At 36.7% G+C, this 25697-nt stretch overlaps 2 protein-coding genes across 6 annotated transcripts; one reads left to right on the top strand and one right to left on the bottom strand.

Moving 5' to 3' along the window:
- Nucleotides 1–12: 12 nt before the first annotated feature.
- LOC110848188 (N-chimaerin) lies at nt 13–6471 on the bottom strand. Of its 4 annotated transcripts, none has more exons than XM_035851249.1 (12): nt 6324–6471; nt 4369–4428; nt 3078–3162; nt 2362–2957; nt 2216–2289; nt 2009–2134; nt 1625–1910; nt 1417–1543; nt 1099–1353; nt 852–895; nt 662–788; nt 13–575 (listed from the first exon to the last, which is right to left on the bottom strand). In XM_035851249.1, the coding sequence occupies exons 2-12, from the start codon at nt 4420–4422 to the stop codon at nt 328–330; spliced, it is 2022 nt and encodes a 673-aa protein (XP_035707142.1). In that variant the 5' UTR covers nt 4423–4428; nt 6324–6471; the 3' UTR covers nt 13–327. The 4 variants fall into 4 exon arrangements, with proteins under 4 accessions (XP_035707142.1, XP_035707141.1, XP_021951030.1 ...); XM_035851248.1 differs by having other exon boundaries at nt 13–596; nt 6324–6467; XM_022095338.2 differs by lacking the exons at nt 4369–4428; nt 6324–6471 and adding an exon at nt 3523–4308 and having other exon boundaries at nt 13–596.
- A 170-nt stretch (nt 6472–6641) lies between these two features.
- Nucleotides 6642–25677, top strand: LOC110849544 (protein dimmed). 2 transcript variants are annotated; one of them, XM_022096965.2, is made up of 5 exons: nt 9565–9747; nt 9847–9881; nt 10084–10689; nt 22038–22174; nt 23172–25677. In XM_022096965.2, the coding sequence occupies exons 1-5, from the start codon at nt 9693–9695 to the stop codon at nt 23296–23298; spliced, it is 960 nt and encodes a 319-aa protein (XP_021952657.2). In that variant the 5' UTR covers nt 9565–9692; the 3' UTR covers nt 23299–25677. The 2 variants fall into 2 exon arrangements, with proteins under 2 accessions (XP_035707144.1, XP_021952657.2); XM_035851251.1 differs by lacking the exons at nt 9565–9747; nt 9847–9881 and adding an exon at nt 6642–7174.
- The last annotated feature ends 20 nt before the right edge of the window (nt 25678–25697 follow it).

Genomic DNA, 25697 nt, shown 5'->3' on the forward strand with positions numbered 1-25697 from the left:
CAAAATGACCAATTTAAAATTTAATGCATAATATTCTTTATTTCGCAAAAAATTACCCAAACTTACATACATTTGTTATTGTACTTTTACTTTCTCTTGTTCAATAAAATCTCAAAAATCTCACGAGGTCACAATATTTATATCGATATTACCCGCATGCAATAGACATTTTGTTTCTATATAATCTCATAAAACACAGTTAGGAAGAAGGACTGGATAGAAATTTATATACTCTTTGTTACTTACAACTAAAAACATACATAAAAGTTGACATCACATGAAATAGGAATAATTGTTGAATCATCATCATTACATAGTAATCATAAATCATTTTGGAAACAAGTTTCGTTGATGTGTAATCATAAGCTCTAACAATACTGTTCCCGTCTGCAAGGTTTCGATCGAAATTTGTGCCGGGGGGAGGAGACTCGGCGCAAAGACGGAGCTCAGGTTAAAAGGATTCATTTTGTTTTGTTCACTTCGTTCGGCAACTCGGTGGAGGTGTTGTAGCAAATATTTCAGCGTTATGTAATGGGCTGGAGGCAATTTCTTTAGTTCTCTCCGCACAGAATCCACTGTTATGGAGGGAGGAACAACTATAAAAATTGGTATTGTAATTGAAATTTAAAAATAATTATGTAAATATTTGTGTAAATATTACCCGTAGTGGCTGGCGTGGCACGTTGAAGATTGGTATTTGTGTTACTGTTAAGGAATGTATGGAAAACTTCTTCGCTGATGAGAGGCTCTGGCAAAAGTCTCAGGAATTGTTTCACAATGCTACACATCTGTAATGAATTAAAGAATGTATGAATTTTTGTGTTGATAAATTTAGTTCGCATTCTTCTTACGGAATGTATGTCAGAATGTCCAGCTAAATCGGCAGAATCACGATCTGTACAAAAGTAGTTGAAATTAATGACTTAATTTTTGTAGACTATGCTCATGTCACTCGTTTACGTCGTAAACTTATTTTACAAATATTGATTATTAATTCGTACACGCTGTAGGTTACTTTGTGGCAGTGGAAAAGGGAATGTTTGACAATTACCGATATCATAAAGTTCCTGATTAGTAAAAACATGACGAATTTATTACCTCTTTCTAAGAGCGTTTTCAACCGATCTGACGCCTCTCTGGAACCGGATATTCGATAAATCCCCTCCACATGTAAACCACGCTTATCAATTTCTGAAATGCATTTTTGCAATAGGAACGGTGGTCTACATCCTGGAGTGGCTTTCACCAACAAGGTTAAGCTAATTCCGAATATGGTTGCGAATTGTGTGAGATCTGGCTCACACTCGTGCTGCACTTTTGCAATGCATGCCTCGTGGATTGTTAAACCGCAATCTGTAGTATACATACGAAATACATTAATAATTTGACAGAATGAATTAATATGTAACTACTTACGCTGGCAAAGCAAACCCTGGCTTGATAAACCCCAGAGAAAGTTTAGACAAATCTGACATTTCGATAGTTGCTGGAACGTATGTATTTTGAAGGAATGTGATTTTAGGTCGGGCTGTCTAACTCTTTCCTGTAATAAAGAAAAAAAGTGTCAAATTTAAAAAATTGATCAGATTTTTAAAAGTCAATCAGAAAACATAATTTCTTTTACCAACGAGCTCCCCGATAAGGATGACACTGGACTTGGCGAATTCTGTTTTTGTCCACCAAACCTGTTACTTGGTTTCGCAACAGCTCCTCCGTTGCTTTCACCCGGCTTGTTGCCACTATTCTCAAAGAATTCATAAATGCAATCCGCAGTGAAAGCACCTCCCAACCTGTTGTTGGTCTTGAGAGAATCCAAATATTTGCTGCATCCTCCGCCAAGTCGATGATGGTCATTTCGGGTGAGGTCGTAAAGTAAATCAATGTAAGGACCTGCTCTGTGTTCAACGTACCTTAAAAATAAATACGTATTGTCATGAATTGCTTATTGTGGTAAGAATTATTTTAAAATGAGTTCTTAATGGGCAAAATATTTAAAACCCTTCATTACATCGTGACGAGGCCGTCTTGCACCAAATCCTCTAAATGTTCAAACCCTTTTTCTCGACTTTCCAAGTAGATCAAGCCAGACGTGTCGTCAAAAGTTATTTTAAAATTTTTGACGCGTCCGTTAAATCTGCAAAAAAATAAAAATGTAATAATCTAAATAATTAATGACTTATGCATAAATATAGAAAATTATGACTCATCAACTCACTTGACACTTAGCACAAACTCGTCGTCCCCATCTTCCGCCCGTTTTCTGACTAGATAGTGACCATCCTCTGCAAGCTAAAATAATATAATTGTGTCAATGAATTATGTTTGTTATTTGATTAGTAAATAGTGTACTCATAAACTAACCAAACGCTTAACACTGGGACGACTCAAGTTGCCATGAAATGAGCTACCAAACGGATTAAAATAGTAAATGCTTGGTCGATGCCAGGGCGCAGCGGCGGTTTTTGAGCTGCGGCGTCTCTCATTGTTATCTCCATTTTCATGAACTTTTAAGGATTCTATTACTACATCGTCGTTGACGACTTGGAGCCTATTTTTACTATTATTCAGAGGAACTTCATCACCCCCAGGATTATTTGCATCAAGACAATCATCGCTTGCGGTATCGGCCGTTAAGGAATCCACGATTTGCAGATTTACTTGAATTATATGGGTTAATTTTTCCAAACTGTTTTCTCCACTGCTTAGAGGAGCAACTGACTCGAAATCGTGAATGTGTCCATTTCCGTCCAATGATTCTACACCATTATTCGAAGATAGCCCAATGGAATGGCCGCTCAGGTCACTTTCACTCCCACCACCACCACCTCCGACAACAATGTTGACATCGTCCCCTGAAGCGGATGGGGTCGACGGGGCGCTAAAAAATCGGTGATTTTTGCTGATACCGTTGCACTCGATGCAGACTGCTTTTGGTGCTTCACTAACAAGCTCGAGCACTACATTAAAAAAATAAGGAATGAATGAACTTCATGGTCCCTTACCTACTTATGTATTAGCCACCCCATTGTCTTAATACGCGATAAAAAGGAGATAATAAAACTCCGTTACGAACTCACATTGTGTTTTCCACAGCATTTTAGTGGGATCCATTTCAATCAGAGAAACGGAACACGGAACGCTCCAATTTATTACTACTTTCATCTGTAACACAAGGGCAGAAATGGATTTCAATTCAATTCAGTCAAACTGACGAGACAAAATTGTGACTCACGTATCAAGCAAATGATCCATGTATGTATACCCAAAGATTTTGTTCTTTCACCCAAAAATGTACGTATAAATACAACAAATAGAAAAGAATCCCAGAAATGAGGAATAGAAGAAGAAGAGCAAATAGAGGATTTTGATACCAAGTTTCAGTCCGTATTCCTCTCTCTTTTGGAAAGATTTAGTACAAAAATAAAAATATTGGCAGCTGATACTAAACCTACTTTTATTAACACACCTACACCAAAAAGAAGAAGTTGTAGTAGTAAAACCAAAGCCAATGTCAGTACTTACTTTGCCAAGTTATATACATACATACACAAGTTACCAAGTTTCGTTGAAAAAAATGTAAGTGAACACACCTAACACTTTACTTTACTGACAACCCTTTATGTATTTACTATGCTTTCATTACATTACTGCAATGCTACCACTAAACATTTACTCCTACACTTTATATTTAAGCACATACAGAGATCTGTATATGCAATATGCATCATCATCTCATCTTTCTCATATTCATCCTTCACATTATTTACTCTAGTTAACTGACTTGCCCTGATGAATGTATGGACATACGAGCATTTTTTGCCATTGAGTTTGAATCTGACCCACAACAACTTAACCCACAGTGTTAACAACAGTGTCCATATTTAACTGCTTATTCACGTGACAAACATTGTTTGATAATGCTTGTCAGCAAATATAATACGGACCCCGCTGAAATTGTAATAAAAACCTGTGGGCATTTTCTCATACGTATAATTTCATATCATATCATTCAATTCAATGTTTCCATTTCTTTTTGTGCTGTTAAAGCTAAAATTGAAACCGGTTTTATGTTATCCGTGTTGTTGTCCTCATCCTCACTGCGCTGTGATACGTACCATGTACACCTCCAGTCCGGATTTTGTTATTTTGTGATGATGAGAAAATTTGTGGAGGATTAGTAGTTTTGGTAGTTAGTTATGTACGTATGTTGTATAATAATATAAAGGATGGTAAGTTTAGTATGCAAATTTAATGCATACACAAGTTTGTTGTCCATGAACTCGGTCTACGCTCTTAATTGTTAGTCGCAGTTTGACAGTAATCAGGCAGGTATTTATGAGAGAAAGACTGCCTAATCAGTTTACCGACCCAGCAGCAGCAACGTGGTGACGCTCCTTCAGAGAGGTCTTGTGTCCATTCCATTTAGGTCTGCAATTAAATGACAAGTTTACTACCAATTAGTCAGTCAGTGAGGACAACGTGGTCACAAAATATCGAATGAATGATAATGGGGCAGGGCGTTTTTATGTATTGGCAATAAATAAAAATATTCTATCCTCGGTAAAAAAAATATTGGCCCAAAATCCACGTGTAGATATTCAACAAGTGTCACCTCAGCACATGGATTGGATTGAATTTGATGTAACCAAGTCGTAGTTGCATACACAAAACTTGCGTCTGTACATTTCAACAACGACATTCCTGTCTCTCTTGCTGGGAATCGTCCAAAGATCACCCTGCGCAATTCCTGTCTTAAACTGCGTGGAGAAATTTACATTTAATTTCGACTCATTCCTGAAACGACTTGTTACTCGGTGGGTACATTATAATTAATTAAATAAGTAAGAGATATGCATTATATGCTCGTCGCGCTTTTACGGGTTTGACATTTACAGGAAAAATTTAATTTTCATTGTACCGACCAACCATTTGCCGAAATCCGCTATGATTATGTCGTTCAGAAGAGCGAAGAATTTAAAAAGAGAAAAAAATACCATAAAGTGTTCCAGCAGAGCGGATGATAAATTTTTATGCATACTTCTTCCCGTCAAAAAAATAGAGTTGCAAAAACAATTGAAATTCATGTTATGCCAGGGTGATGATGATGATTCTGGTGGTCGTGATGATGATTGGACTGACTGACTTTTAAATGTTCCTACTTACATTTGAATTGATACAGTTCAATGAACATTAAAAAAATGATATCTGTGCGTGCATGAATTCGCACAGATTTTTTTCTCCCCGTTTTTGTCTTAATCTGTCAGTTTCTTCTTCCTTCGAGGGATGCAATAAATCTTGTAACACGTTAACAAACAAACATTTCCTTGTGACATTATCTTTTATTGTTACGATTCAAGTCGCGCATTTTGAGAAAATGTCACCCGTTCAAAAAGATCTCCATAACCTACCCGTCATGTAATAATGTTCTTTTGTCATCGCAATAAAGAACATGCTGAACGTGACACGACCAGACCAGCAGAAGCAGCAGCAGCAGCAATATAGCATGTAATTGTGGTCGGAAAGTGGACTTAGCCATGTGTGAATTATTTCTAGCGAAATGTCATTTGCATAAAACAAATCGTGGTATGAAATATACAGGTATGGGATGCATGCAAATGGCCAAATGCTATTTCTCATGCATATAAATAAAATTAACCAAGCGATATCCATCTGCAGCGGAGAATCCCACATCTCTCGTTTCTTCCAGGTAAAAAGAAACAGTCATCACCCACCAGTACCACTAACGTTTTTCGGGATGCGATGAAGGTGAGATGAGACAAATATGTATGCATCTCTAATCCATAAATTTCGTAACCGTTTCACAGAAACAGTTTCATGCAAGATAAATAAATAATCCACGTTTTTTAAGTCCCAATAACGTCACGAAACGTATAATAATAAATTACTGCATATTTTTTCTGCTTATTTATATAGCAAACCAGCCATAATAGAAAAAAATATGTGTTCCGTTTTTGCCAAAATCTACAATCATCAACTCTTGTTAAGCGTGCATTCATCGCCATTCACAAAAGCGGATATGGCACACACGAACGAAACCTCGTACACAATCCATTACGGAATATATATCCTCCACCAACTTTCATTTCTCAATAATAACGATCATCATTACAACAGCATTATCGTAATTAAGCTAATAACGCGACTAATATTAACTTTTCCACGAAATTAACTCCCCCACCGGCAAAACCCATGTATGTGGATACAACTGCATACATAAATATGTCCAAAATGACCAATAAATCGGAGCAGTAATGATGCCTTGTACTTATGTGGCACATGGTAAATAAATATCTGCATCTTACCATTTCGTACCTCTTCTAATAGATCCTCTTCTTGGTCTTGGTCTTCTCCCTCCTGGTTCTTTTAGTCTCATCCCTCCTGATGAGATGATAATGATCCCCACATTTACTTCAAGTCTGCACCAACTTTTACCCAGTTTAATGCAACATTTGCACCACTTCTGCCATCAAATAACCTGTGGGCAGATACATAGCTTCTCTTTTCTACTAGCTTAAATAGCACTGACTGTAAACCGAGTCAGATTTATAATTCCATTCCCATTCCTTCGTCCTGTTCAGTCCTATACTTTCATGTATTCATTACATTACAGCTTCTCTCCTCTGCCACATTATATAGTTTGCATTCATGACGGAGAGACTCTCATGCAAAAAGTAAAGGCTGAAGCTGAAACCAGTTGAAGAGTTCTGCTCGAGCCAACAACATCCATCCATTCTCTAAAAACTTCATGCAAGCAAAATCATACAGCGTTCATGCAATTTCTTTCTTTCTCAGGTGAAATAATAAAATTGAGAAAAATATCTACAACACAGCTAAAATACACACAAAGTCCATCATAAGGTAGACTTTAAGGAGAACAGTTTCAGTTTCAGAGAGGAACGTGTCGTCGACAAGGCGAAGAAATTATTATTTACTATTAATTCTGCCCCGATTTGTCTAAAAGTCTACATCAACCGTGTGAATTTATCCGTGCATTCAGCGAAATTGACTCAGTTTATTGAACTAGGACAAGTTATTCATTGGCAAAATGTTATTATTTCAAAGAGTGAATTTTTTAATACGGAGCCGCACTTTCAAGAAGTAATGCATACTTGACAATGAGTATTATTGCATGGGGACAGATTGCGCATAAATCGTAAGTTGTAAAAAAGTTTTGTATTCTGATATTAATTTTTGTTTTTGCAAACGCATACATTCATTCAATTGTATTTATGATTCCACGAGGGGAATATTTTTAAGGGTAATTTCAATTGTTCTCTTCTAAACATGGAGTGTGGAGTTTATTAATTTTTGCTTGCACAAAATTTATTTATTTTTTATTTTTGCACATCTGTAATGTCACAAAATATGCATGTATAAAAAAAGATTTATACGCCGGTAAATAAAGTAGAATGAATAAACAAGCAGAGGCGAGACGACTACATAAAATAAAATGTACATAAAAATAGCATACATATAAACTCGGGAGAGAAAAATGTATTCTAAATTCATGCATTTTTGGGGTAGAAGAAACAGAAACCGGTTACATTACATGAAAATGGTTAGGCACGCCGAGTGCTGGCTGTTTAGTGGTCACTTTTATTAGACCTGCCTGCCTAAAAATAAAATAAATGGTTGGCTGATGGTCCCCTCTGGTCGACAGGACACAAGTGCCGTTCATTTTTGGGATGCACAAAATACACACATTTTTCTTACTCAGATACGAAGAATAGAGGAAAAGAAAAGAAAAGTAGGAGACGATGAAGAAGTTGACGACGACGAAATGCGAGCATAGAATATTCAGCCACCATGTCATTCATGCTCTACGGATGCTGACTTCTTTTTCCTGAGCCTTTTTTTCACACCTAGTTGTCATTCTCTGATCGACTACTCTTCTTCTTCTTGTTGAATATTTGTATACTTACGCGATACAAAAAAAGGCAGTCTCGCCAAAAAATCTTGCGAGCCAAACGCTATATGATGATCCTCTCGAGCTCTCCTGTGATTGACCGTTTGATGATTTGACGTGCGATGCTATAAAATCGTGCAGCCAGGATTAAATCTGTGTTGTGCCGGGTGCGGGTGCAGAGAATAATCATGATGAGGTTGTAAAATAACCGATAATAAATAATGTGAGATTTTGAAGCATGAATATTATTGATCTCGTCTGGTAACCTGGTGCCCTCGTAGATTTTGTTGCTTCTGAGGAAAAGCAGGAGAGTTAACGAGGTTCGAAAATGCTAAGCTTAATGACCACGAAGAAGGATTGATTTGAGAAATTAACAACTAATTGCTGATTGATTGCTGTAATGGGGTGACACTTGTTGTCACGGTGGAGAAGGGCAGTAAGTAAGTACATAGTAAGTACAAAGTTTATTAAGTATGCATACATGTATATAATTATCTACACAAAACTGTCAAGAATTAGTAGTAGTAGAGTAGACGTGAACATTGTGAAAATGGAAATGAGTGTAGTGGAAATGCACTTAATTTGGTCCACATTTGATTACAAACCTCTCTAGACGAGACATCCCAGAAGAGGAGAAGAGTGAGGATGATAAGCCGGCAAATAAATAAATTGGAGTGACCTTATCTTCAATTCTAATCCAATACACACTTATCTACAATATGCGAAATGCCGGCTCGTCATGTGTGTTACTTTACTTACGTGCTACAAATACCATGCTACATAGTAGTTAGTTAGTTAGTTAGTTAGTTAGTTATCAGTTATAAGTTATGTAATAAAATTCTCAGCGTCCATCATCCTCATCATCATCATTTATTACGGGGTGGTAAAATAAAACCAAAAGTAAAGTAAGTTAAATAGTTGGACATTGAGCAGAGGCGATTAGCACAGTTCTACTGAAGACATTATATTATCGAGATAAATAATTTGCAGGAAGGATTCCACGCATAATTTCCACACCACACATTTCTGCAATATTCTGCATAATGGCACATTCCAATTCGGCCAGTTATTCAGACTCGTGTTTGCATGTGGAGCAACAAAATTCTATTTAACAAGCTCTTATTAATCAAAACGCATCCTTTCAAAATGTGTCCAGCAAACACACAATATTTACCAAAATGTCCTCTTTTGCATTTAATAATTCCTGAAGGTCGGACCACGATAAGCTGCTGGACGACCGACCACGATACTAAGGAATACAATGCGAATCATCCAAGGACGAGATTATAAATGTATTATTATTATTTATTATTATAGCTTCAGATTGAGAGGACATTATTTGCAGGACGTATTTCCCAGCTTGAATTAGGATTTGTAAATTTGGACCAATTTATCATTATCCAAACCCACCTCCCCGTTCGTTCGTTCTCAATTGTGTCATTAAGTCGTTGATGACGAGCTGATTGATTAGGTTGGGATTTTCGGTCGGGTAATTTATTAAAGTACATAAGTACTTAGGGATGTATGTACAGAGGATTTGACGCTGCTGGCTGACTGACTGTTGATGTTACCACTATCATCTGACACAAATTTGTACTTGTATAAATATAAATGTTGCCACCATCACTTAATCAGCCGTCAATTGTTTTGTGGTCGTAATCGTAACACGTTGAACCAAATTGATCCTGGTAAAGACAACATTACGTGGAAATTTTAAAAATTCAATTATGCTTCTAAAAGGCGGAAGAAGAAGAAGGTTTATTTTATGTTATTATTTTATTTACTCTTGTCGCAATTCGTTAGAGGAGGTGAATGTAATGGTATGTACACATATATTTATGTGCAACACGAGTTCTGCGAAATGTGTCCGTCAACCTTTGTGAATTAATTGATTGAAAACTTATTAATTGTGTTGCAAGTTCAGAGAATGAAGGGGAGGGTTACTTTTAGCAAAGTGAGTCGCTTCGTAATTTTAAGATTATTAGGAGATAATTTCGCAATTATGCATAAAATAGAGTTAAGATTTCTATAAGTGTCTCAGAATCGCCCCTCGAATTAAAATAATGAGATTGTGCATGCAGTTATTTTAACTGTACCAATAAAAAATAAGACCAATCGCAATAACTTAGATTCTAATGACTAATCTTTTTTCGCAGGTAATGATAGTCAACACAATGACGGGAATCCGCAAAGAGAGTAATAAACTGTCTACCACGACCCGTGGTCGAAAACGCCCAGTCCGCGACCTCCTCCGCGACGACCTTCCCGACGACATTCCCGACGACATCCCCGACTCATTAATTAAAGATATATTTAACGATGAAGAAATCCACATGGCTGCCGACAACTTGCTCCACATACGAGAAGAAGACTTGGACGAGTACGACGAGAGCAGTGATGGCGACAATTCCAACAGTTTTAACTATTCTTTAAAAGACTTTGGGTTAGGGAGCTGTTCTTCCGGTGCGTCAGAAGAGGGGTCCACTTCCGGTCGTGGCGGTGGAACGAGTAGTAGTGGCGGCACGGCAAATGGGAAACGACGCTACAAACGGTCTTCCGAAGGTCAAGGGGGAAGTCAGAGTTGTGGCGATGACGCCAACGAGGGGAATGGTTCTGAAGCGTCGGAAAAGTCGAGAGGGCGCGGGGACGGGTACGACGGGAAGAGAAAACAAGTGCTGTCCGCGAGAGAAAGGAATCTTCGGCGTCTAGAATCAAATGAACGTGAAAGGCAGCGGATGCACTCACTCAACGATGCCTTCCAGGTTAGCATTCGGTTTGATTTCCGTAAAAAAATGCATTGTGCAGATTTCATTCTTGTAAAATTTTATGCATTCTCGTCCCCTCCTCCTTCTCCTCCGCCTCTCTTTTTTTTGCCGGATGGAATGGAATGCAGCGTTATAAAGTGCATACAGACATATGCACTAAAAGTACTTTTTTTCTACATCTTAATGAAATGGCTCAGTTTGTGGTACTTTTTTGATATAATGGCAATGCTCATTCGTTTCATTTCTCCTCCTCACGTTTTCATGTCAGTCAACCTAAACTTGCATTCTTGAATTTTGCAACGTGACATTGTTTGTGGGACACTTTTTTTTCGCTGTCGATTGGTCGCTAAATATTTTAAAAGTTGAAAATGTGTATATTTCCCGTTTTATTTGTATTTATCGTCATTCATAAATTGCATTTTCCTTTTTCTCGTCCTCTTATCCACATTTTTACAACTCGGCACGGATGAATTATTTAGATTATATTAACAACACAGCACTTAATTACTCCCACAAAAGTATAAATTAGAAGCAATCGCGTACAAATGGTGTACTTGAGTAGAAAGAAAAAAAACCGGATTCATACTTATTTTCTGCTGCGTGGCTTTTTACTTCTTTACTGGGTGACTGAGGAGGAGAGTACGCCAACCTGATAATGACAGATCTTGATGTCCTTTGGATATATGGTAGTACCCCCTCTGAAAGTAAAAAGTGTGAAGCGGTTTGATGCCATGGCCCAATTTACGCCCGTCACACCCCTTTGAAGGCGCGCCCGATGCCAAACTAGCTGTACTAAAAAATTCGCCAAAAATCCAATTTTCTTCGGATTTTCATAATAGTTACATATTTATGATCCCAAATAGTTGCTTTATCATATCAGATATCAATCTGAACTATTTTGGAATTTGGAATTTTTTCAAGCCATGCCCTTTTCAGGAAATATTCGAAAATATTGAAAATTTCTGAAAAGTTAATTTTGCAACTGAATATGATAAAGGGACTATCTGGGATCACAAATATATAATTATTATGAAAATCCGAACAAAATTGGATTTTTGGCGAATTTTTTAGTGCAGCTAGTTTGGCATCGGGCGCGCCTTCAAAGGGGTGTGACGGGCGTAAATTTGGCCATGGCATCAAACCGCTTCACACTTTTTACTTTCAGAGGGGGTACTACCATATATCCAAAGGACATCAAGATCTGTCATTATCAGGTTGGCGTACTCTCCTCCTGAGAGTGAGTGAAGGGTTGCATCAATCCGCATCGTAAAAGTCACGAGAGGGTGGAAATAAATAAAATAATGCTTTTCTTGCCTCGATCTGATCTCACCTTTTATTATATCTCTGCTGCTGATTTGGCTTTATCTGAGCCAGACTAAGTAAGTACGCAAAAATGTCTGAGGGGAAATCTTGAGTGGAGGAAAATCCGCAAATCCCTATTTTTCTTCTAGTCCCCCATTCAGCAATAATGGCAAACTTTAAAGTAGTAAGTTTAAGAATTTCTCACATTTCTTCAACCTGGTGTTTATAATTCCTCATTATTATTATTCTATTCTTCACCGTGAATCAGTTTTCGCTTGACTCAACTTCAAACTCATTCGTCGATTTTTTAGTCCATTCTATTTCTTGCGAGTCGTCTACAATGTATAAAAGAAGAAGAAGATGCTCCTGGTGAAAAAGGAAAAAAGAATTGGTTGAGTTGAGGAGACAGATTTAAACTTTGAAACAAAGTACCGTTTTAAATCCCCTGTTTTAGCTTGAAATTGGGGATGCTTTAACAAATTTGTCTTGTCATTCTGTTATACATACTTACGGGCAGGCATGCCTATAGCCAAGCCAGCTAGCCAAGTTGCAGACGAGCAATCGTACATGTACTGACAGCGTTCATTAGACTACCTAATTTTTTGTATCGATTTTCTAACACTTTTATATTCTTCTTCGTCGTCGTCGTCGTTCACATCGACTACTTTTTCCTTTTGCACACTATACCGAGTCAACTATGCTATGGTCTTGTTCCCACTTGCTCATCATCATATATAGCAACATTCCAAAGCCTTTTATCAAGTGGAATTGATTTGCGGAGGATGGAATTTGATGAGCAGAGAGATTATTATTATGTACTACACTACAGGTGCATCTTCCATCCATCCATCTGAGCAGTTCGCAGTTAGTTGCATGCAGCAGAAAGACACTCACTTGGTCGGTAATACCGACTCGGTATTATATTAAAGTGAAGCCTATGCTGACCAATCTGAAATGTTTTAACCGACGGATGAACGAGACCTAATAGAAATAACACTCTCACTATGACCAGACCAGACCACTAAATAATACGTACGTACGTTTTTACCTGTGCAGCAGCGTGCTATCTGACAGGTTGAGTTAAAAGGCTTTATCGTCATTAGATTGGTTGGTCGGAGGACCAGCATTGTAAACATTCACTTCTTTCTCTGGCATCACTGCTCGACTGCAAATTTCTTCTGCTGGAGGAACTTCTTCGTCTAACTCAACAATGTATTGTGCATGCGAATTAAGAAGAAGAAGAAATGTTTATAAATCAGACACACAATATCTCCTGAGTGTGAATGCTTAAAGAAAGAAACCGGTTTTTTTCACCATCATTCATCTCTCGTATAGGAGTCTAGCTCGAGAGTTCTCTTATCCACGAAAAGGAGTGAACGTTGACCCGAATTTTTTGCCACTACCTCCTCGTGGTTGGGTTTGCTGAATAAATACGTACGTACGTACTTTGTTGCATGCATTACACAACAGGTAGATCGCATTATTACATAGTAAGTAGGGGATATGTACTTAGGAAGGAATGCCCTCCAGCCACTAATTAGATACGGCAAGATAGAGTTTGTTTGCAGTCAAAATATACCTAAATATCTGTACCATGCTCATCCCCCGCCCCATCATCTGCTCGAATCCAGCCCTTTTCCCCCCACCACAGGTTGTTAGTTAGTGTTCGTGACCTACTCCACCATTTCCATTGAATTAGAAAGAGTCTCTCCTTTGCAGTATTATTATCTAGGAATAATGTATGTGGACACTTTTTAGTTTAGCAGGGGATCGAAGCGTCAGTCGCTCTAAATACTTGGTGGAGGCGTGATGATCTTTTTTTTTTCGTGTGCAAACTATTACGTGTACTTTTGGTATTTGCTCAACTTGTCACTTTAGTTGGTGCATTGTCCGTCCGTTCGTCGTAGTAAAATAATAATTACTGACTGAACCATTGTGTCATTAAAAGAATGGATATTTGTATTAGAATTATTAAGTAAATGGTGTAAAGATGTAAAGCACATTTGCATGCACATCTATCTCTGTGTATGTAGTCGTGTTAACTTGTTTCAAGTGGTGGTGGTTTGGTTAGCTTTAAAAAATTTCGGTACATGTGGGTTTGTTCTGACTGAAAATGTAATTGCTCTTGCTCATTGCGTACGTGAAATGGCTGTCAAGTAGAGAATGCTAAAAGTCAGTCCGAGAGATGCATGAGGGTGGTGGTGATGATGATCATGATGATGATACAAAATACAATGCAAAAGTTATCAGAGTTTTGGTGGTGTGGTGGTGAAAAATCTGAGATTATCGAATAATAGGTTTTACCACCTCCATACATACCTCCAATACCAATTTCTGTCTAATACACTTGACCACATCAGGTTATCTCCACTCGCTCAGCGCAATTTATTTGATTCATGTGTGCAAAAGTATATCTGGTAGGAGACTCTGCGTCATTATTATTTATTGGCTGTACATAGATTACTCTCGATCTATCTATCCAACTCCACGTGAAAGCCGGTTACAGTTCCAGTCTGTACTTCATGTTATTTATTATGAATTCCACATTGTTTCTAAATACATTTGTAGTGAAATGTGTACACAATACAATGATGGACTACGCATATATTTAGTTATTAGCGTGCTTTTTGGTGGTCGTGGTCGTTCGTGAACTGCAGCAGTAATAAAGATGATGATGATGAACACATTTTAAGCAGCAATATCTCAACTTTTGTATGCTTGCAAAAAGACGGAGACGTACCGAGAGATCATCAACCAGTGACTTCATTCTTATTTTAATAATGAGTCTGACCGTAGTAGTACATATGTATGTAGTAAATCGTTTCTTTCTCTAAAATCAGGCTGAGCTCTGAGTGAGGTAGTAGACACACAGACAACAATTTATAATTTAATGGATCGTTGATGATGTATCGTTGGGTTCAAGCATCTTTAAAATAATTGTAGTATTCATTATCCATTTGCCTTGCTGGTTGGTGAGTAATAGTTTATAACGGGAAAGGATGGATGGGTCGGAAACGGATGCAGATTAGTCTTTGGTAAAGTCTGGGGCATAATATAAGTAAGGCATGAAATTCCAAGAAAGGTTTTGATACTTCATGGAAAAGTAAGTAAGCATTTGGTCAAAGCAAGATTAGAGAATGTATGAGATTTATGCATCCAATCCATTGGAAAGGTCAAGGCGGATTTTTTATCCGACCAATAACGCTGAATTGACACTTGCTGGCAAATTAAGTTTTCCTTGAGGATGATATGATACATTTCGGCAATTTAAACATACCCAGTTACGCACAGGGTTAAATAAATAGTTGCTCCAATTACTTAAATATGGGTAAAATAAAATCTGGTAATAGATAGATAATCCCATGGTCCAATTTATTGGTGGTAACTCACCGCATTAGCAGCAGCAGGAGCAGATTAAGCGAATTATGGGCTACTCTATTCTCTTATCAAATAAATATGTATCAATCGTGGGCAAAGGATTTAAATAAATCTCACTCCGGATGAAATAACCAAAATGTTTTAATGCTTCTCCTTATTAACGCAAAATCATAATGGTGCGATAGCCACTTGAACTGTGTGCGTAAGAAGAGACAGATAACTTAAAAAGGATGGTTCAATTTAGCATAATTCGCTTAATCAAAGTGATGACGGCAACAAATAATTCATACCGCGACTCGAACATTTTTTTTCATTCAGAGCAATATAATAAATACATATGTAGGCTAAATAGTTTTCGAGTGGTGGACCACTGACGTGGTAATAATAACAATTACAATTACCGATGAATTCTGGTACAATTTACGTCCACCAGCAGCAAGTACATGTGTAAATACATAGTTTGAAACTGTTTGATAATACTAAACCCACTAAATTGCCATGAGAAGCATTGTTGTGTACCCAATCCTCCATGTAAATTAGTAAAAACTGCTCCAGTTTTCAGACAAAAGTTCTGTTTGCATACACACACATTATATTGCGACAAGTGTTGCCAACCAAAAAAAGTTTGGTTTGATTTGGTTCAATGCAGGCATGTGCTGCATTGTGAGTTTGTAACTCTGATGACGTGGAACACGAATTAAATTATTTTACGATACTTTATGCATTATTGTTAATAAAGTTATGATGTTAAATGATGATGAATAATCCATTAATCTATTCAATTGCACCTCTGCTGCTGCTGCACACGATCCCCCAAAAAATGTTGATTCAGGAATTTTGGAGACGTATGTATGCATGCACAAAAAATGTCAATTCGTTCCGATAATGATGACAAATTACTCTCTTTTTTACACGGGGATGGCGTTTTCGAGTCATAAATAAATAAAATATCTGAGAATTGATCAATGTGCCGGCTTTTTTCGGCAATTTGTACTACTTTTTTCTCTCTCTGTGTCCGCACCACTTGTCGATCAAGGACGCTCATATATTTTACTTGATAAATCCATTTTGAAAAATGTGTAAATAATGGAGGAAAAGATCTGGTTTTGGCTTTTTTTCAGTGTAAATGAATGTAGAGTTTGCAACGTGTGCGGTGGTTGGTTATTTGCTCATCTACCTTTTACGTAATTTTGAAATATGTTTCAAGTAATATGAAATGCAATCCATCCAATTCAACTGATTAACGTCATGCACAATGTTACCCAAATTCCATTCAAGGCAATAAATGTGTGTTTGTCTGTATGTATGTATAACCTATTCAAATGCTACCTCTTTTGTAAATTTAGGTCTAATTTTTTGTCAGAATTCTACCAAAATCATCGTGCCAGAGAAGACTTTCGTTATAAGAGCTTGGCAAACATACAGAAAAATTTTATGACAGACAGAACGGTATCACTTGAAGTTTTCACTAGCTCGTCAGTCATTTAACCAACAATATGAATCCATCCTGTATTTGTACATACGTGTGCACAGCACATATATTTCTACAAAGTCGTGATGGCTAAAGTACTGTCGTGAACTGTATAGTGAACTTTCATGTCAATCCCTGCGATGGCTCGTCACCTACTTACTTTTATAATTTCGAGAGCAAAAGGGTCTCTAAAACCTCCCTCCGTGGTCATTTCATTTTTATTTTACATATGCATTGCAAGCCGAGATACCGTCTACCGTCTCGTCTCGCCGGTGGACGTCATGTGTCGATATGAACAAAAGTGTGGCTTGGTGGACAATACACCATCGCCATCATTCATGTCTCAACTTCCTCCCTCGTCCTCTTTAATTAAGTATCAACAGTGCTTTAAAGACCAACCAAGCTGACATGCATGACGTCAAGGCTCATACAAACCCCCCTCAAAAATTCATTGAAACTTGAATTATTTATCTTATCCATCTACTAACTTACTCATCTACTTTAAAGTAGGATCACTGAATGCAGAACTAAACTCAAATAAATTCGTGCAAAACAAATAAATCAGAAAGTAAAGTAAAGCAAAGCAAAGCAAACCGTTCTTTCACCTCTCGAGAGAGTTGGGTTGGTTTGGCAGTGTATTGATTAGATTGCGTTTGATGGATTTGGATATAAGGAGAAGATGACGTTTTTTGATTCGTCGTTTTTCGAGACGGGGACGACCGACCGTTTGTTTAAAAGAAGAGCATAATATTTGATGAGATAATAAGATTCGATGTACTATTTACGAAGCTAATGTAAGTGCTTCAATCAACCCGGATCACATCATCGTCGTCGTATCGTTAATTGTAACGAAACGAAACGAGTGTCATGCTGTCTGAGAGAATGAAGTGGATGGATAGATGGATATTTAGATGGAGAGGAGGAGGAGGAAAAGACTGATTTGAAAAGCTAAACCAATACGCATTAGTTTTTATAATGTGAAAGTATCGATATCGATAAAATCTGCGGAATTTAGAATTTGTAGTGGATGTCGATGTCGATGGCGACTGGTTACAAGTTGGATGGATCATGAGGTAGTAGGAGGAGGGTATGCATACCTTCTCATGATATTATTAGGTCAGAATAGAGCAGAACCACTGCTGTTCTGTTACTTGTTAGCCAAGAAGCAATACCAAGGGTGTGGTCACTTTGAGCCGTAGACCTTCTTTTCTTTCTTCACACTGTACAAATTTATGTACTTGCAGTTTGATCGTACATTATATTCCTAATATCTTTCAAAAGACAAAAAGGTACTTTTTCTTCTCTTCTTCTTCTCCTTCCAACTGCGCAATTTGCATCGGATTGCATTGATTTATTATTAAAAAGACTTTTTAAAAGTTGCACTTGCATTATTAATGAGTGCAGACAGGCAACATTGACGTACGTAGACGGTGAGAGGGGATAAATAAAGGTCCAATTTATTATTAACTGACATAAAATAAATGAAAGCTGGCTGGCTGTGCATGCATGCAATTGATATGCTTTTAGCTAAACTAAATGTGTTGTGACTGTAAAAAAATGAACGACATAAGTACAATAATTATATACGTATTGTAAAGTAGTAATAATAGCTGGAAGGATTTTGTATGGTTATTTGTCAGATAATAAAGGACTTGATTGTGGAAAAAAATAGAGAAATTAGATCAGATTTGTGTTTAAAAGCACCTGTCAACATCATACACGAGTTGTTCGTTAAGTGGAGAACTTAATAAGTTCAGACTGGAAAGTTAGTTGTATATTGATTGATAAGACACCCGTTAAATTGAACATGTTAAAATTTCAATTAAAAATCTTGACAATCACTCAAAAATTTAATGCCCTTTCCAAAATGTGGACATGTCATCTTTTGTGATTGACCGCAGCGTGGTCACGTATTTAACGAGGTAGTAAGTATTCACAAAAGTTTGAAAAATCCGGATTTGGGATTTTCAATTTTAGCAAAAAAAGTGGTGGTGAATCATTTAATTAGCATTCCTCCTTGGTTCTCAAGCTCGGCCCTAAAATACACGTACCTATTTAGTTACCTGTCCCACTCCTGCCTGCCACAAATACACGAAATCCACACAAATTTTACTTTGACATAAAAAGTTACTCTTGAAAGCAGGGTTTAATTTAAATGAGGACCTGCCAAAACCAAACCAGGCAACAGCGTCGTCCTCTTCTTCTCCTCATCATAATAATATACGACTCTGTTTATACTCTCGAGACACAAAATTACGTTTACGTGCTCATTGGGGGGATAAAGGATGAGATGGATTTTTATTAAACGAGTTTGAATATACGGCGATTGGATTGATTGAAATCTGGTGTAGTGTAAAATCAACAATGCTGCGCGTCGTGTCACTGAAGAATGCCAGCAAAGTTAATAAGAAAACTAGTTTGGACTTTATTTGCAGTTTTTCAAATCTGCTTATACAGATTATGCAGATTTTTGTTTTTGGACGAATATAACAAGGCAAACAGTCCACATGCATTCATGTACACTTCACTTTGCCGGCCGGCATTTCGCCACCGTATGCATGACGCGATATCAGGTCGCTCTTTCAAGTTGGTTGCACACCTCCAAAATTGGGAGATGTGCGATGTAACAAATGTAACTTTACACCATGATACGATTCGATTCAATGGATGCAGGTAAAAGATGCATCTCGGCGTCCATTACATGAAATGAATTTGAAATCGGTCTTGTAATAATGACGATAATCATGGTGGTGGACGTGGAGTAGGCTAACTATACATTTGAGCCGATGTAGCCAAATAAAACCAGATTTTCAGCTAGCTACCTTCTTACTTACCTGTTGTGGTCTTATATATCTGGCATGTCTCATTAGTTAACCACAGCATGAATGGCATGAGTTCTTTACAACTTTTAACACACTTTGAGCACGTAAAAAGCTTGCTCATTTGCGTCTTTTTTTAGAAATCAACCCTGCAGAAGGTTTTCTTTAAAGAGATTGAAATTGCTGGGAGGCGGATATAAATTCTTTCAATCTTGACACTTCTTCTGCACCGATGTAGTATCCTGCAAAGTTCAATTTTTTTATCGTAAAAACAGCAAATACATTTTTATGTATGCAGGTTGGGGTTGCAACTTGCAAGGTTTTTGGGTGCACGAAAATCAAGAGAGGATCAACCTTAAACCTAAACCTTTTTTGGCTTGTGGAACATTTGTTAAATTAAATTTATAAATAAATTAGCATGAAATTGTAAACTTGCCTTGTGGCTATAACTGCAAGGTTTTGTTACTAATTTGTTCAAATGAACGCCAGGTATTTCAAAAAATATGACAGAAATACCTGTCGCATAAAATATGAATAATAATTACAAACTACATATGTCCGTACACACACGAGGACCATAAAATTATAATTTTCTATACAAGAAATCAAACCACTTTTCACTACGACCCCTTTTAATATCCTTGATTGGCAAGTAGTAATATTTAAAAATTTACAAATGTAATCAATGCAATCGATGACGCGGTTCGTCACTACATTTTGCGTGCATTGAGCACGCAAATATTTAAGTAAACTAGTGTTGCATGCAATTACACTGCGACCGGTAAAACAAGGACACCTAACATTTTTTCCAATTTCTCAAAGGCCGTTCAAAGTATTTAGCTCTTTCTTTCACCATTAAGTACTACAGTTCCTAGTAGTCTTGTCGCAAAATTTCATTAAAATTGGTGCAGAGGTGTTGAAATTATTTAAGAATATGTCAAAATCAGGTGGCCAGTAAAACAAGGACACCCCACAATAAATTATTTGATTTTGACGGACTTAATTAGAATTTGATTCAACTTGTTGAGAAATTAAATTGTCAGTATATTTGGGATATTTTGGTCAATATATGACGTAAATTAACTCTTTTGTTCTGTCGATTTCACATAGTGAGGGGCAAAGGCAAAAGTGGGGGGCAAAAGGGTTATGTAAGTCTTTTCTCGTCGTTAACAACGGTGTGATCCCTCTTAGAAGTCCACGTCATTCGTTCTTTCGGCCATTGAAATTGAGCATCTTTTTGCTTCTGGGGACGCACCGGTTTCGTCTTGATTTTCCTCTTGCTGAGGTTGGGGTAAGCAGACATGACTTGATTAGTATCAGATGTTGAAATAGGAAGCTGGAACTCCGCTTAAATCTGGATAATCGTTACACAGGGGTTGCTAGAGCGACGGAGAATGTTGAATTTTTACATTTGTATCGTTTTAGGCGTGCGTCCTCGCTTCCTTGTTCTACCGAAAGTGTCCCCCTTGACCTTAAAACTTGTTACGGTGGGTCGGCGGACACTTAGGTGATTGTTCGTTTTGGAAATACTCCGCCGTAAAGCACATTGAGCTTCTACTCTGCCCCTGTGCAACAAGTACGGGAATTTGCCCCTCACTATGTGAAATCGACAGAACAAAAGAGTTAATTTACGTCATATATTGACCAAAATATCCCAAATATACTGACAATTTAATTTCTCAACAAGTTGAATCAAATTCTAATTAAGTCCGTCAAAATCAAATAATTTATTGTGGGGTGTCCTTGTTTTACTGGCCACCTGATTTTGACATATTCTTAAATAATTTCAACACCTCTGCACCAATTTTAACGAAATTTTGCGACAAGACTACTAGGAACTGTAGAACTTAATGGTGAAAGAAAGAGCTAAATACTTTGAACGGCCTTTGAGAAATTGGAAAAAATGTTAGGTGTCCTTGTTTTACCGGTCGCAGTGTACTGGTTGATAGTTAGTTTGTTGGCAGTAAATAATAAAAAAGAAGAAAATCGAGCATTCACCAGTTCCTAGAAAAAGAGTTTAAGAGAAAAAGAATTCTTTTTTATTGGCTGGTAGTAGTAGTTCGCACCATTACAAAAGACAATAATGCTGCTAAATAAAACCGCACTACCCAAAAAGCAGAGGCTTTAAATAAAAGTGCAGATTTAGCATGAATGTCGCTTCACTTCCCCCACACGTTTTTTTTCCTGTCGGAATTTACACCTTAAAACCACCTGAGACTATTATCTATCGAAACCTCAAGCTATGCGAGAAATAATGCCTGCATTATAATATGTTTGGGATGTGTTTTATGTATTATTCGCAGTGAATGAACTTTGCTATTGCACTTTATACTTGAATTTTGTCCTTAATGTTAATGTGTTTTTTTCTTTTTCAGCAACTTCGTGAAGTCATTCCGCACGTGGCAATGGCGAGGAAATTGTCAAAAATTGAAACCCTAACTCTGGCCAAACATTACATTATGGCATTAACAAATGTGATATGCGACATGCGGGGGGATGAGAAGCCCTACAAGTAAGTTTACTTTTTTTAATTCTTTAAAAGTTGAGATAATAAAAGTAGCAAAGTGGTATATTTTATGTCTCTCGTCAAGTTGTACATACGTCCCGTTTATTGTCATTGGAAAGTCCGTTTCATTTCTCAGATCCACTCCACCAATTAATTTCAGTTTGACTCTTATATAACTCAAAACTAAATTAAAACCAGTTTCAGGCCAAAAAATATTTCTCATAAAAATGCAAATCCTGTCAAAACCATGCTGAGTGAACCGAGAGGCAGCAGGCAAAGATCAAAGTCTCATCTTCTCGGGTCAGGACAAGAACATTGAGAAATTAAAAATCTCGAATGAGTAAAAAAGAAGTAGATATGTATCTGGGGCAATCAATATTATACAAAGTTTTGCAGCTAAAGGAGCAGCAAAAGTTACAAAGTTTGTTGATAATAAACATTTTTAAATGTCAAACCAACTTCCTTTCCCGATAAGTCGTCGTCGTGGGTAAGATTGGTTATCAATTTGCCCAAGGTGAACGGGGCAGTGGGATTTTTGCCAAGTTTGCATTTTTATGTGTTCATTCATTGCATTTTTAATCATCTTCAACATTAAGTAAACTCTACAACGTGCTTTCCATAATTAGAGGAAGATGCGAATTAGAAAAGGTTGTTGGATCAAGTTGAAAAGCATAAATGCCTCTCACTCTCTGCACATGTAAGACTCAAACTAAAAATATTGCAGATTTGACACATTTGCACGGCGAACCGATAACGTCTCTTTTCATCCTCGGCTTATCGTGCATGTTGCTTCAAATACAAAGTTTAATCAAATGTATGAAATGTTGCAAGGCATTTTTTAAATTGACACATACATCATCATCAATCGCCATCATACATAATCAACAACAATAAAAAAATCCGTCATGCTTTCAACTAGTGTGTGTCCTGGCATCTCATTATTACTCATTTCAAAATTATACTTACCAATTTAATAATCCATTTTTTTCTCTGTAAATTCCAGGTTTTTGGAGGAACTCGCCTCCGCTGGGGGGGAAGGTGTGGATGAGGACGAGGAGACTGATCTGGAGGACAATTCCAATAACGCCAATAACTTTAACATGTCCTCACCCGCTTCAGCAGCCACATAATGTTCAAACGTGTAGTTAATAATATAAGTAATTAATAACAACAAACTTTACTATGATCGATGAAGTGTGTGTAATCAATCGATTATCAAAACTGCAGTGCAGGCAGACTTATCTTGCTCATGATAACTAATTATTAAAACTTGGACAAAAAAGAAAAGTGATTCTCCTAATTGATACCAACCAACTAACGGCCAACGGTGAAAAAATAGAGAGAATTAGAGTTCAACCGTTACCCATTTTCCCAATGGACGACATATGTCATCATCATCATCATCAATAATTACGCAAAAATTGTGTTTTTCCAATTTTTAAGAAAAAATTTTACCGCAAGAGAGAAACTCAAAAATGGAGAAAATATATAATGGACCACTGGAATAAACCCCAAATATAAAATTCCCCCCGACCCCACAGAGTAAATATTTGTATTGAATTTTATTATTATTGTTTCATTCTTTGAAGTTGATTGATTGATGGGTGTGGATCTCCTCCGTTGCAATAAGCTGAATGTTTTATTACACTACATATTTAAGCTACATACATAAGAGTTAAAAGCGTTGTGTGCTATTTTAGCAATCTAATCTCACATTTTAAAAGAATGGATCATCATTTGCTACATACATATATTCATATAAAATAATAATATAATATACATATATTTTATGCCGAGCTATATTTTATTCCTTCCGTATTTATTCACTCGTCTGCTGGTGTACGTACTTGCGTACTTTTGTGCATATTTAATAATGATAAGAACGAGAGGATTGGAAAAAAAGAAGAGTACATATACATTTATATTGTAATGTTGGTTGATGGATGATGGATGGATGGGTGGGTGCCGAAACGAGAGCATATCTATTATTTTGTTAAGCATGCATGCATTACTTTTGTAAATAATTGTCAAACAATGTGTAGTTAAAGTTTGCTGGCCGGAATTTATAAGTACTTAAAATTTTAAGCAAACATTACAACAACAATGCAAAGAGAGATTTTATATACCGTTTGTTGCCCGTCTTTCAGAGAAATCAAATATTTCCTTTAGTTTTGGGGGAAACCCTGAAATTATGCAAAGTATTTACATACACAAGGATTGTTTAAAATACGTACTTACTTATAATGGGAAAAGTTATGACTTTCTTTCATTTCATGACAATAAAAGTTATTGAGTTAAATAGGATTTTGAAATTATTGACATTTAAAAGTATGCTAAATCAAATTCAATAATTTATCTAAGTGTTGAGGGGAAAGACATTTGTCGGCTAAAAAAACGTAAAAAATTTCATTATTTCAATGCAATGGAAACACATAGTCAGTTGGAAGGGTCGTAATTTAACAGGTACAGATCCAAGTCATGGGGTGCGCATTAAGAGGGATTGTCGCGAAGAAATGCAGCTTATCATAACGCATTACGATTACGAAGGTGCTGGAAAAGTGAATCGGACGCTTTAGTTTACTCGTACGTAGAAGAAATTAAGGAAAATTAAACGAATCTACACATGTAGATTGTGTAGTTGCGCATATATCATCAGACAGATTAATCATTTATTACGATTAAAGACTGCATGAAAAAAAAGAAACGCTCAGATTCGAAATGTAAATACAATCATTATCAATCACGATCATGATACATGCGCCCGGCTAAAAATAGTTTGATCCGAAAGCGACAACAACATTTTGTAATTGGTGTTATTGGGGATGACAATGTGGTAAATTGTTTGATTAAAAGTGAGTACGAAATAGTAAACACCAAATGAAAGTGGGAGAGAGATGGACATAAATACATACATAGTTTTTTAAGTGTATGCATTACTACAGAGAGTTATTATATGAGATCGGATACAGACAGAGCAATAACGTGGAACATGATAATAACAATATGATAAGTATAATTGTAATGTAAAATGCCCTATTTTTGTTAACGATAGACTAATGTTCGAAATATTTATTTGTAATTGGAGTGAAAAGCTCGGTTGATTAATGATTCGTATAATATATAAGCAAAATCAGGTGGTCGGTATACAGTTATTGTAATTATGATAAGATGTAAAACAACTACAATGCGACTGTATACCGCTGTTTGATAAATAAATATATAGCAAGTTATAATGTCTACACATATCATTACACGATGTAAGGTTTAAAATTCATTGATTCTATTGTGACGAGTAAAGTGTGTGGATTGGATGAGACGACCACTTTACGAGATAATTGCTTCAAAAGGATAATGAACGCACACCATTAATAGATAAGTGATGGTCACTTTTAGCAAGATAAAACCTTGACATTAATATTTCTTAGTTTTGTAAACGTATCAGATATTAATGAATATTATGTTGTGATTTAGAAAATTACAAAAACCGATAATAAAAGAGTAATAAAATATGTATGGATTCTTTTTTTGC

Source organism: Folsomia candida, unplaced genomic scaffold (genome assembly GCF_002217175.1).
Source record: "Folsomia candida strain VU population unplaced genomic scaffold, ASM221717v1 Fcan01_Sc004, whole genome shotgun sequence".
Lineage (NCBI taxonomy): Eukaryota > Metazoa > Arthropoda > Collembola > Entomobryomorpha > Isotomidae > Folsomia > Folsomia candida.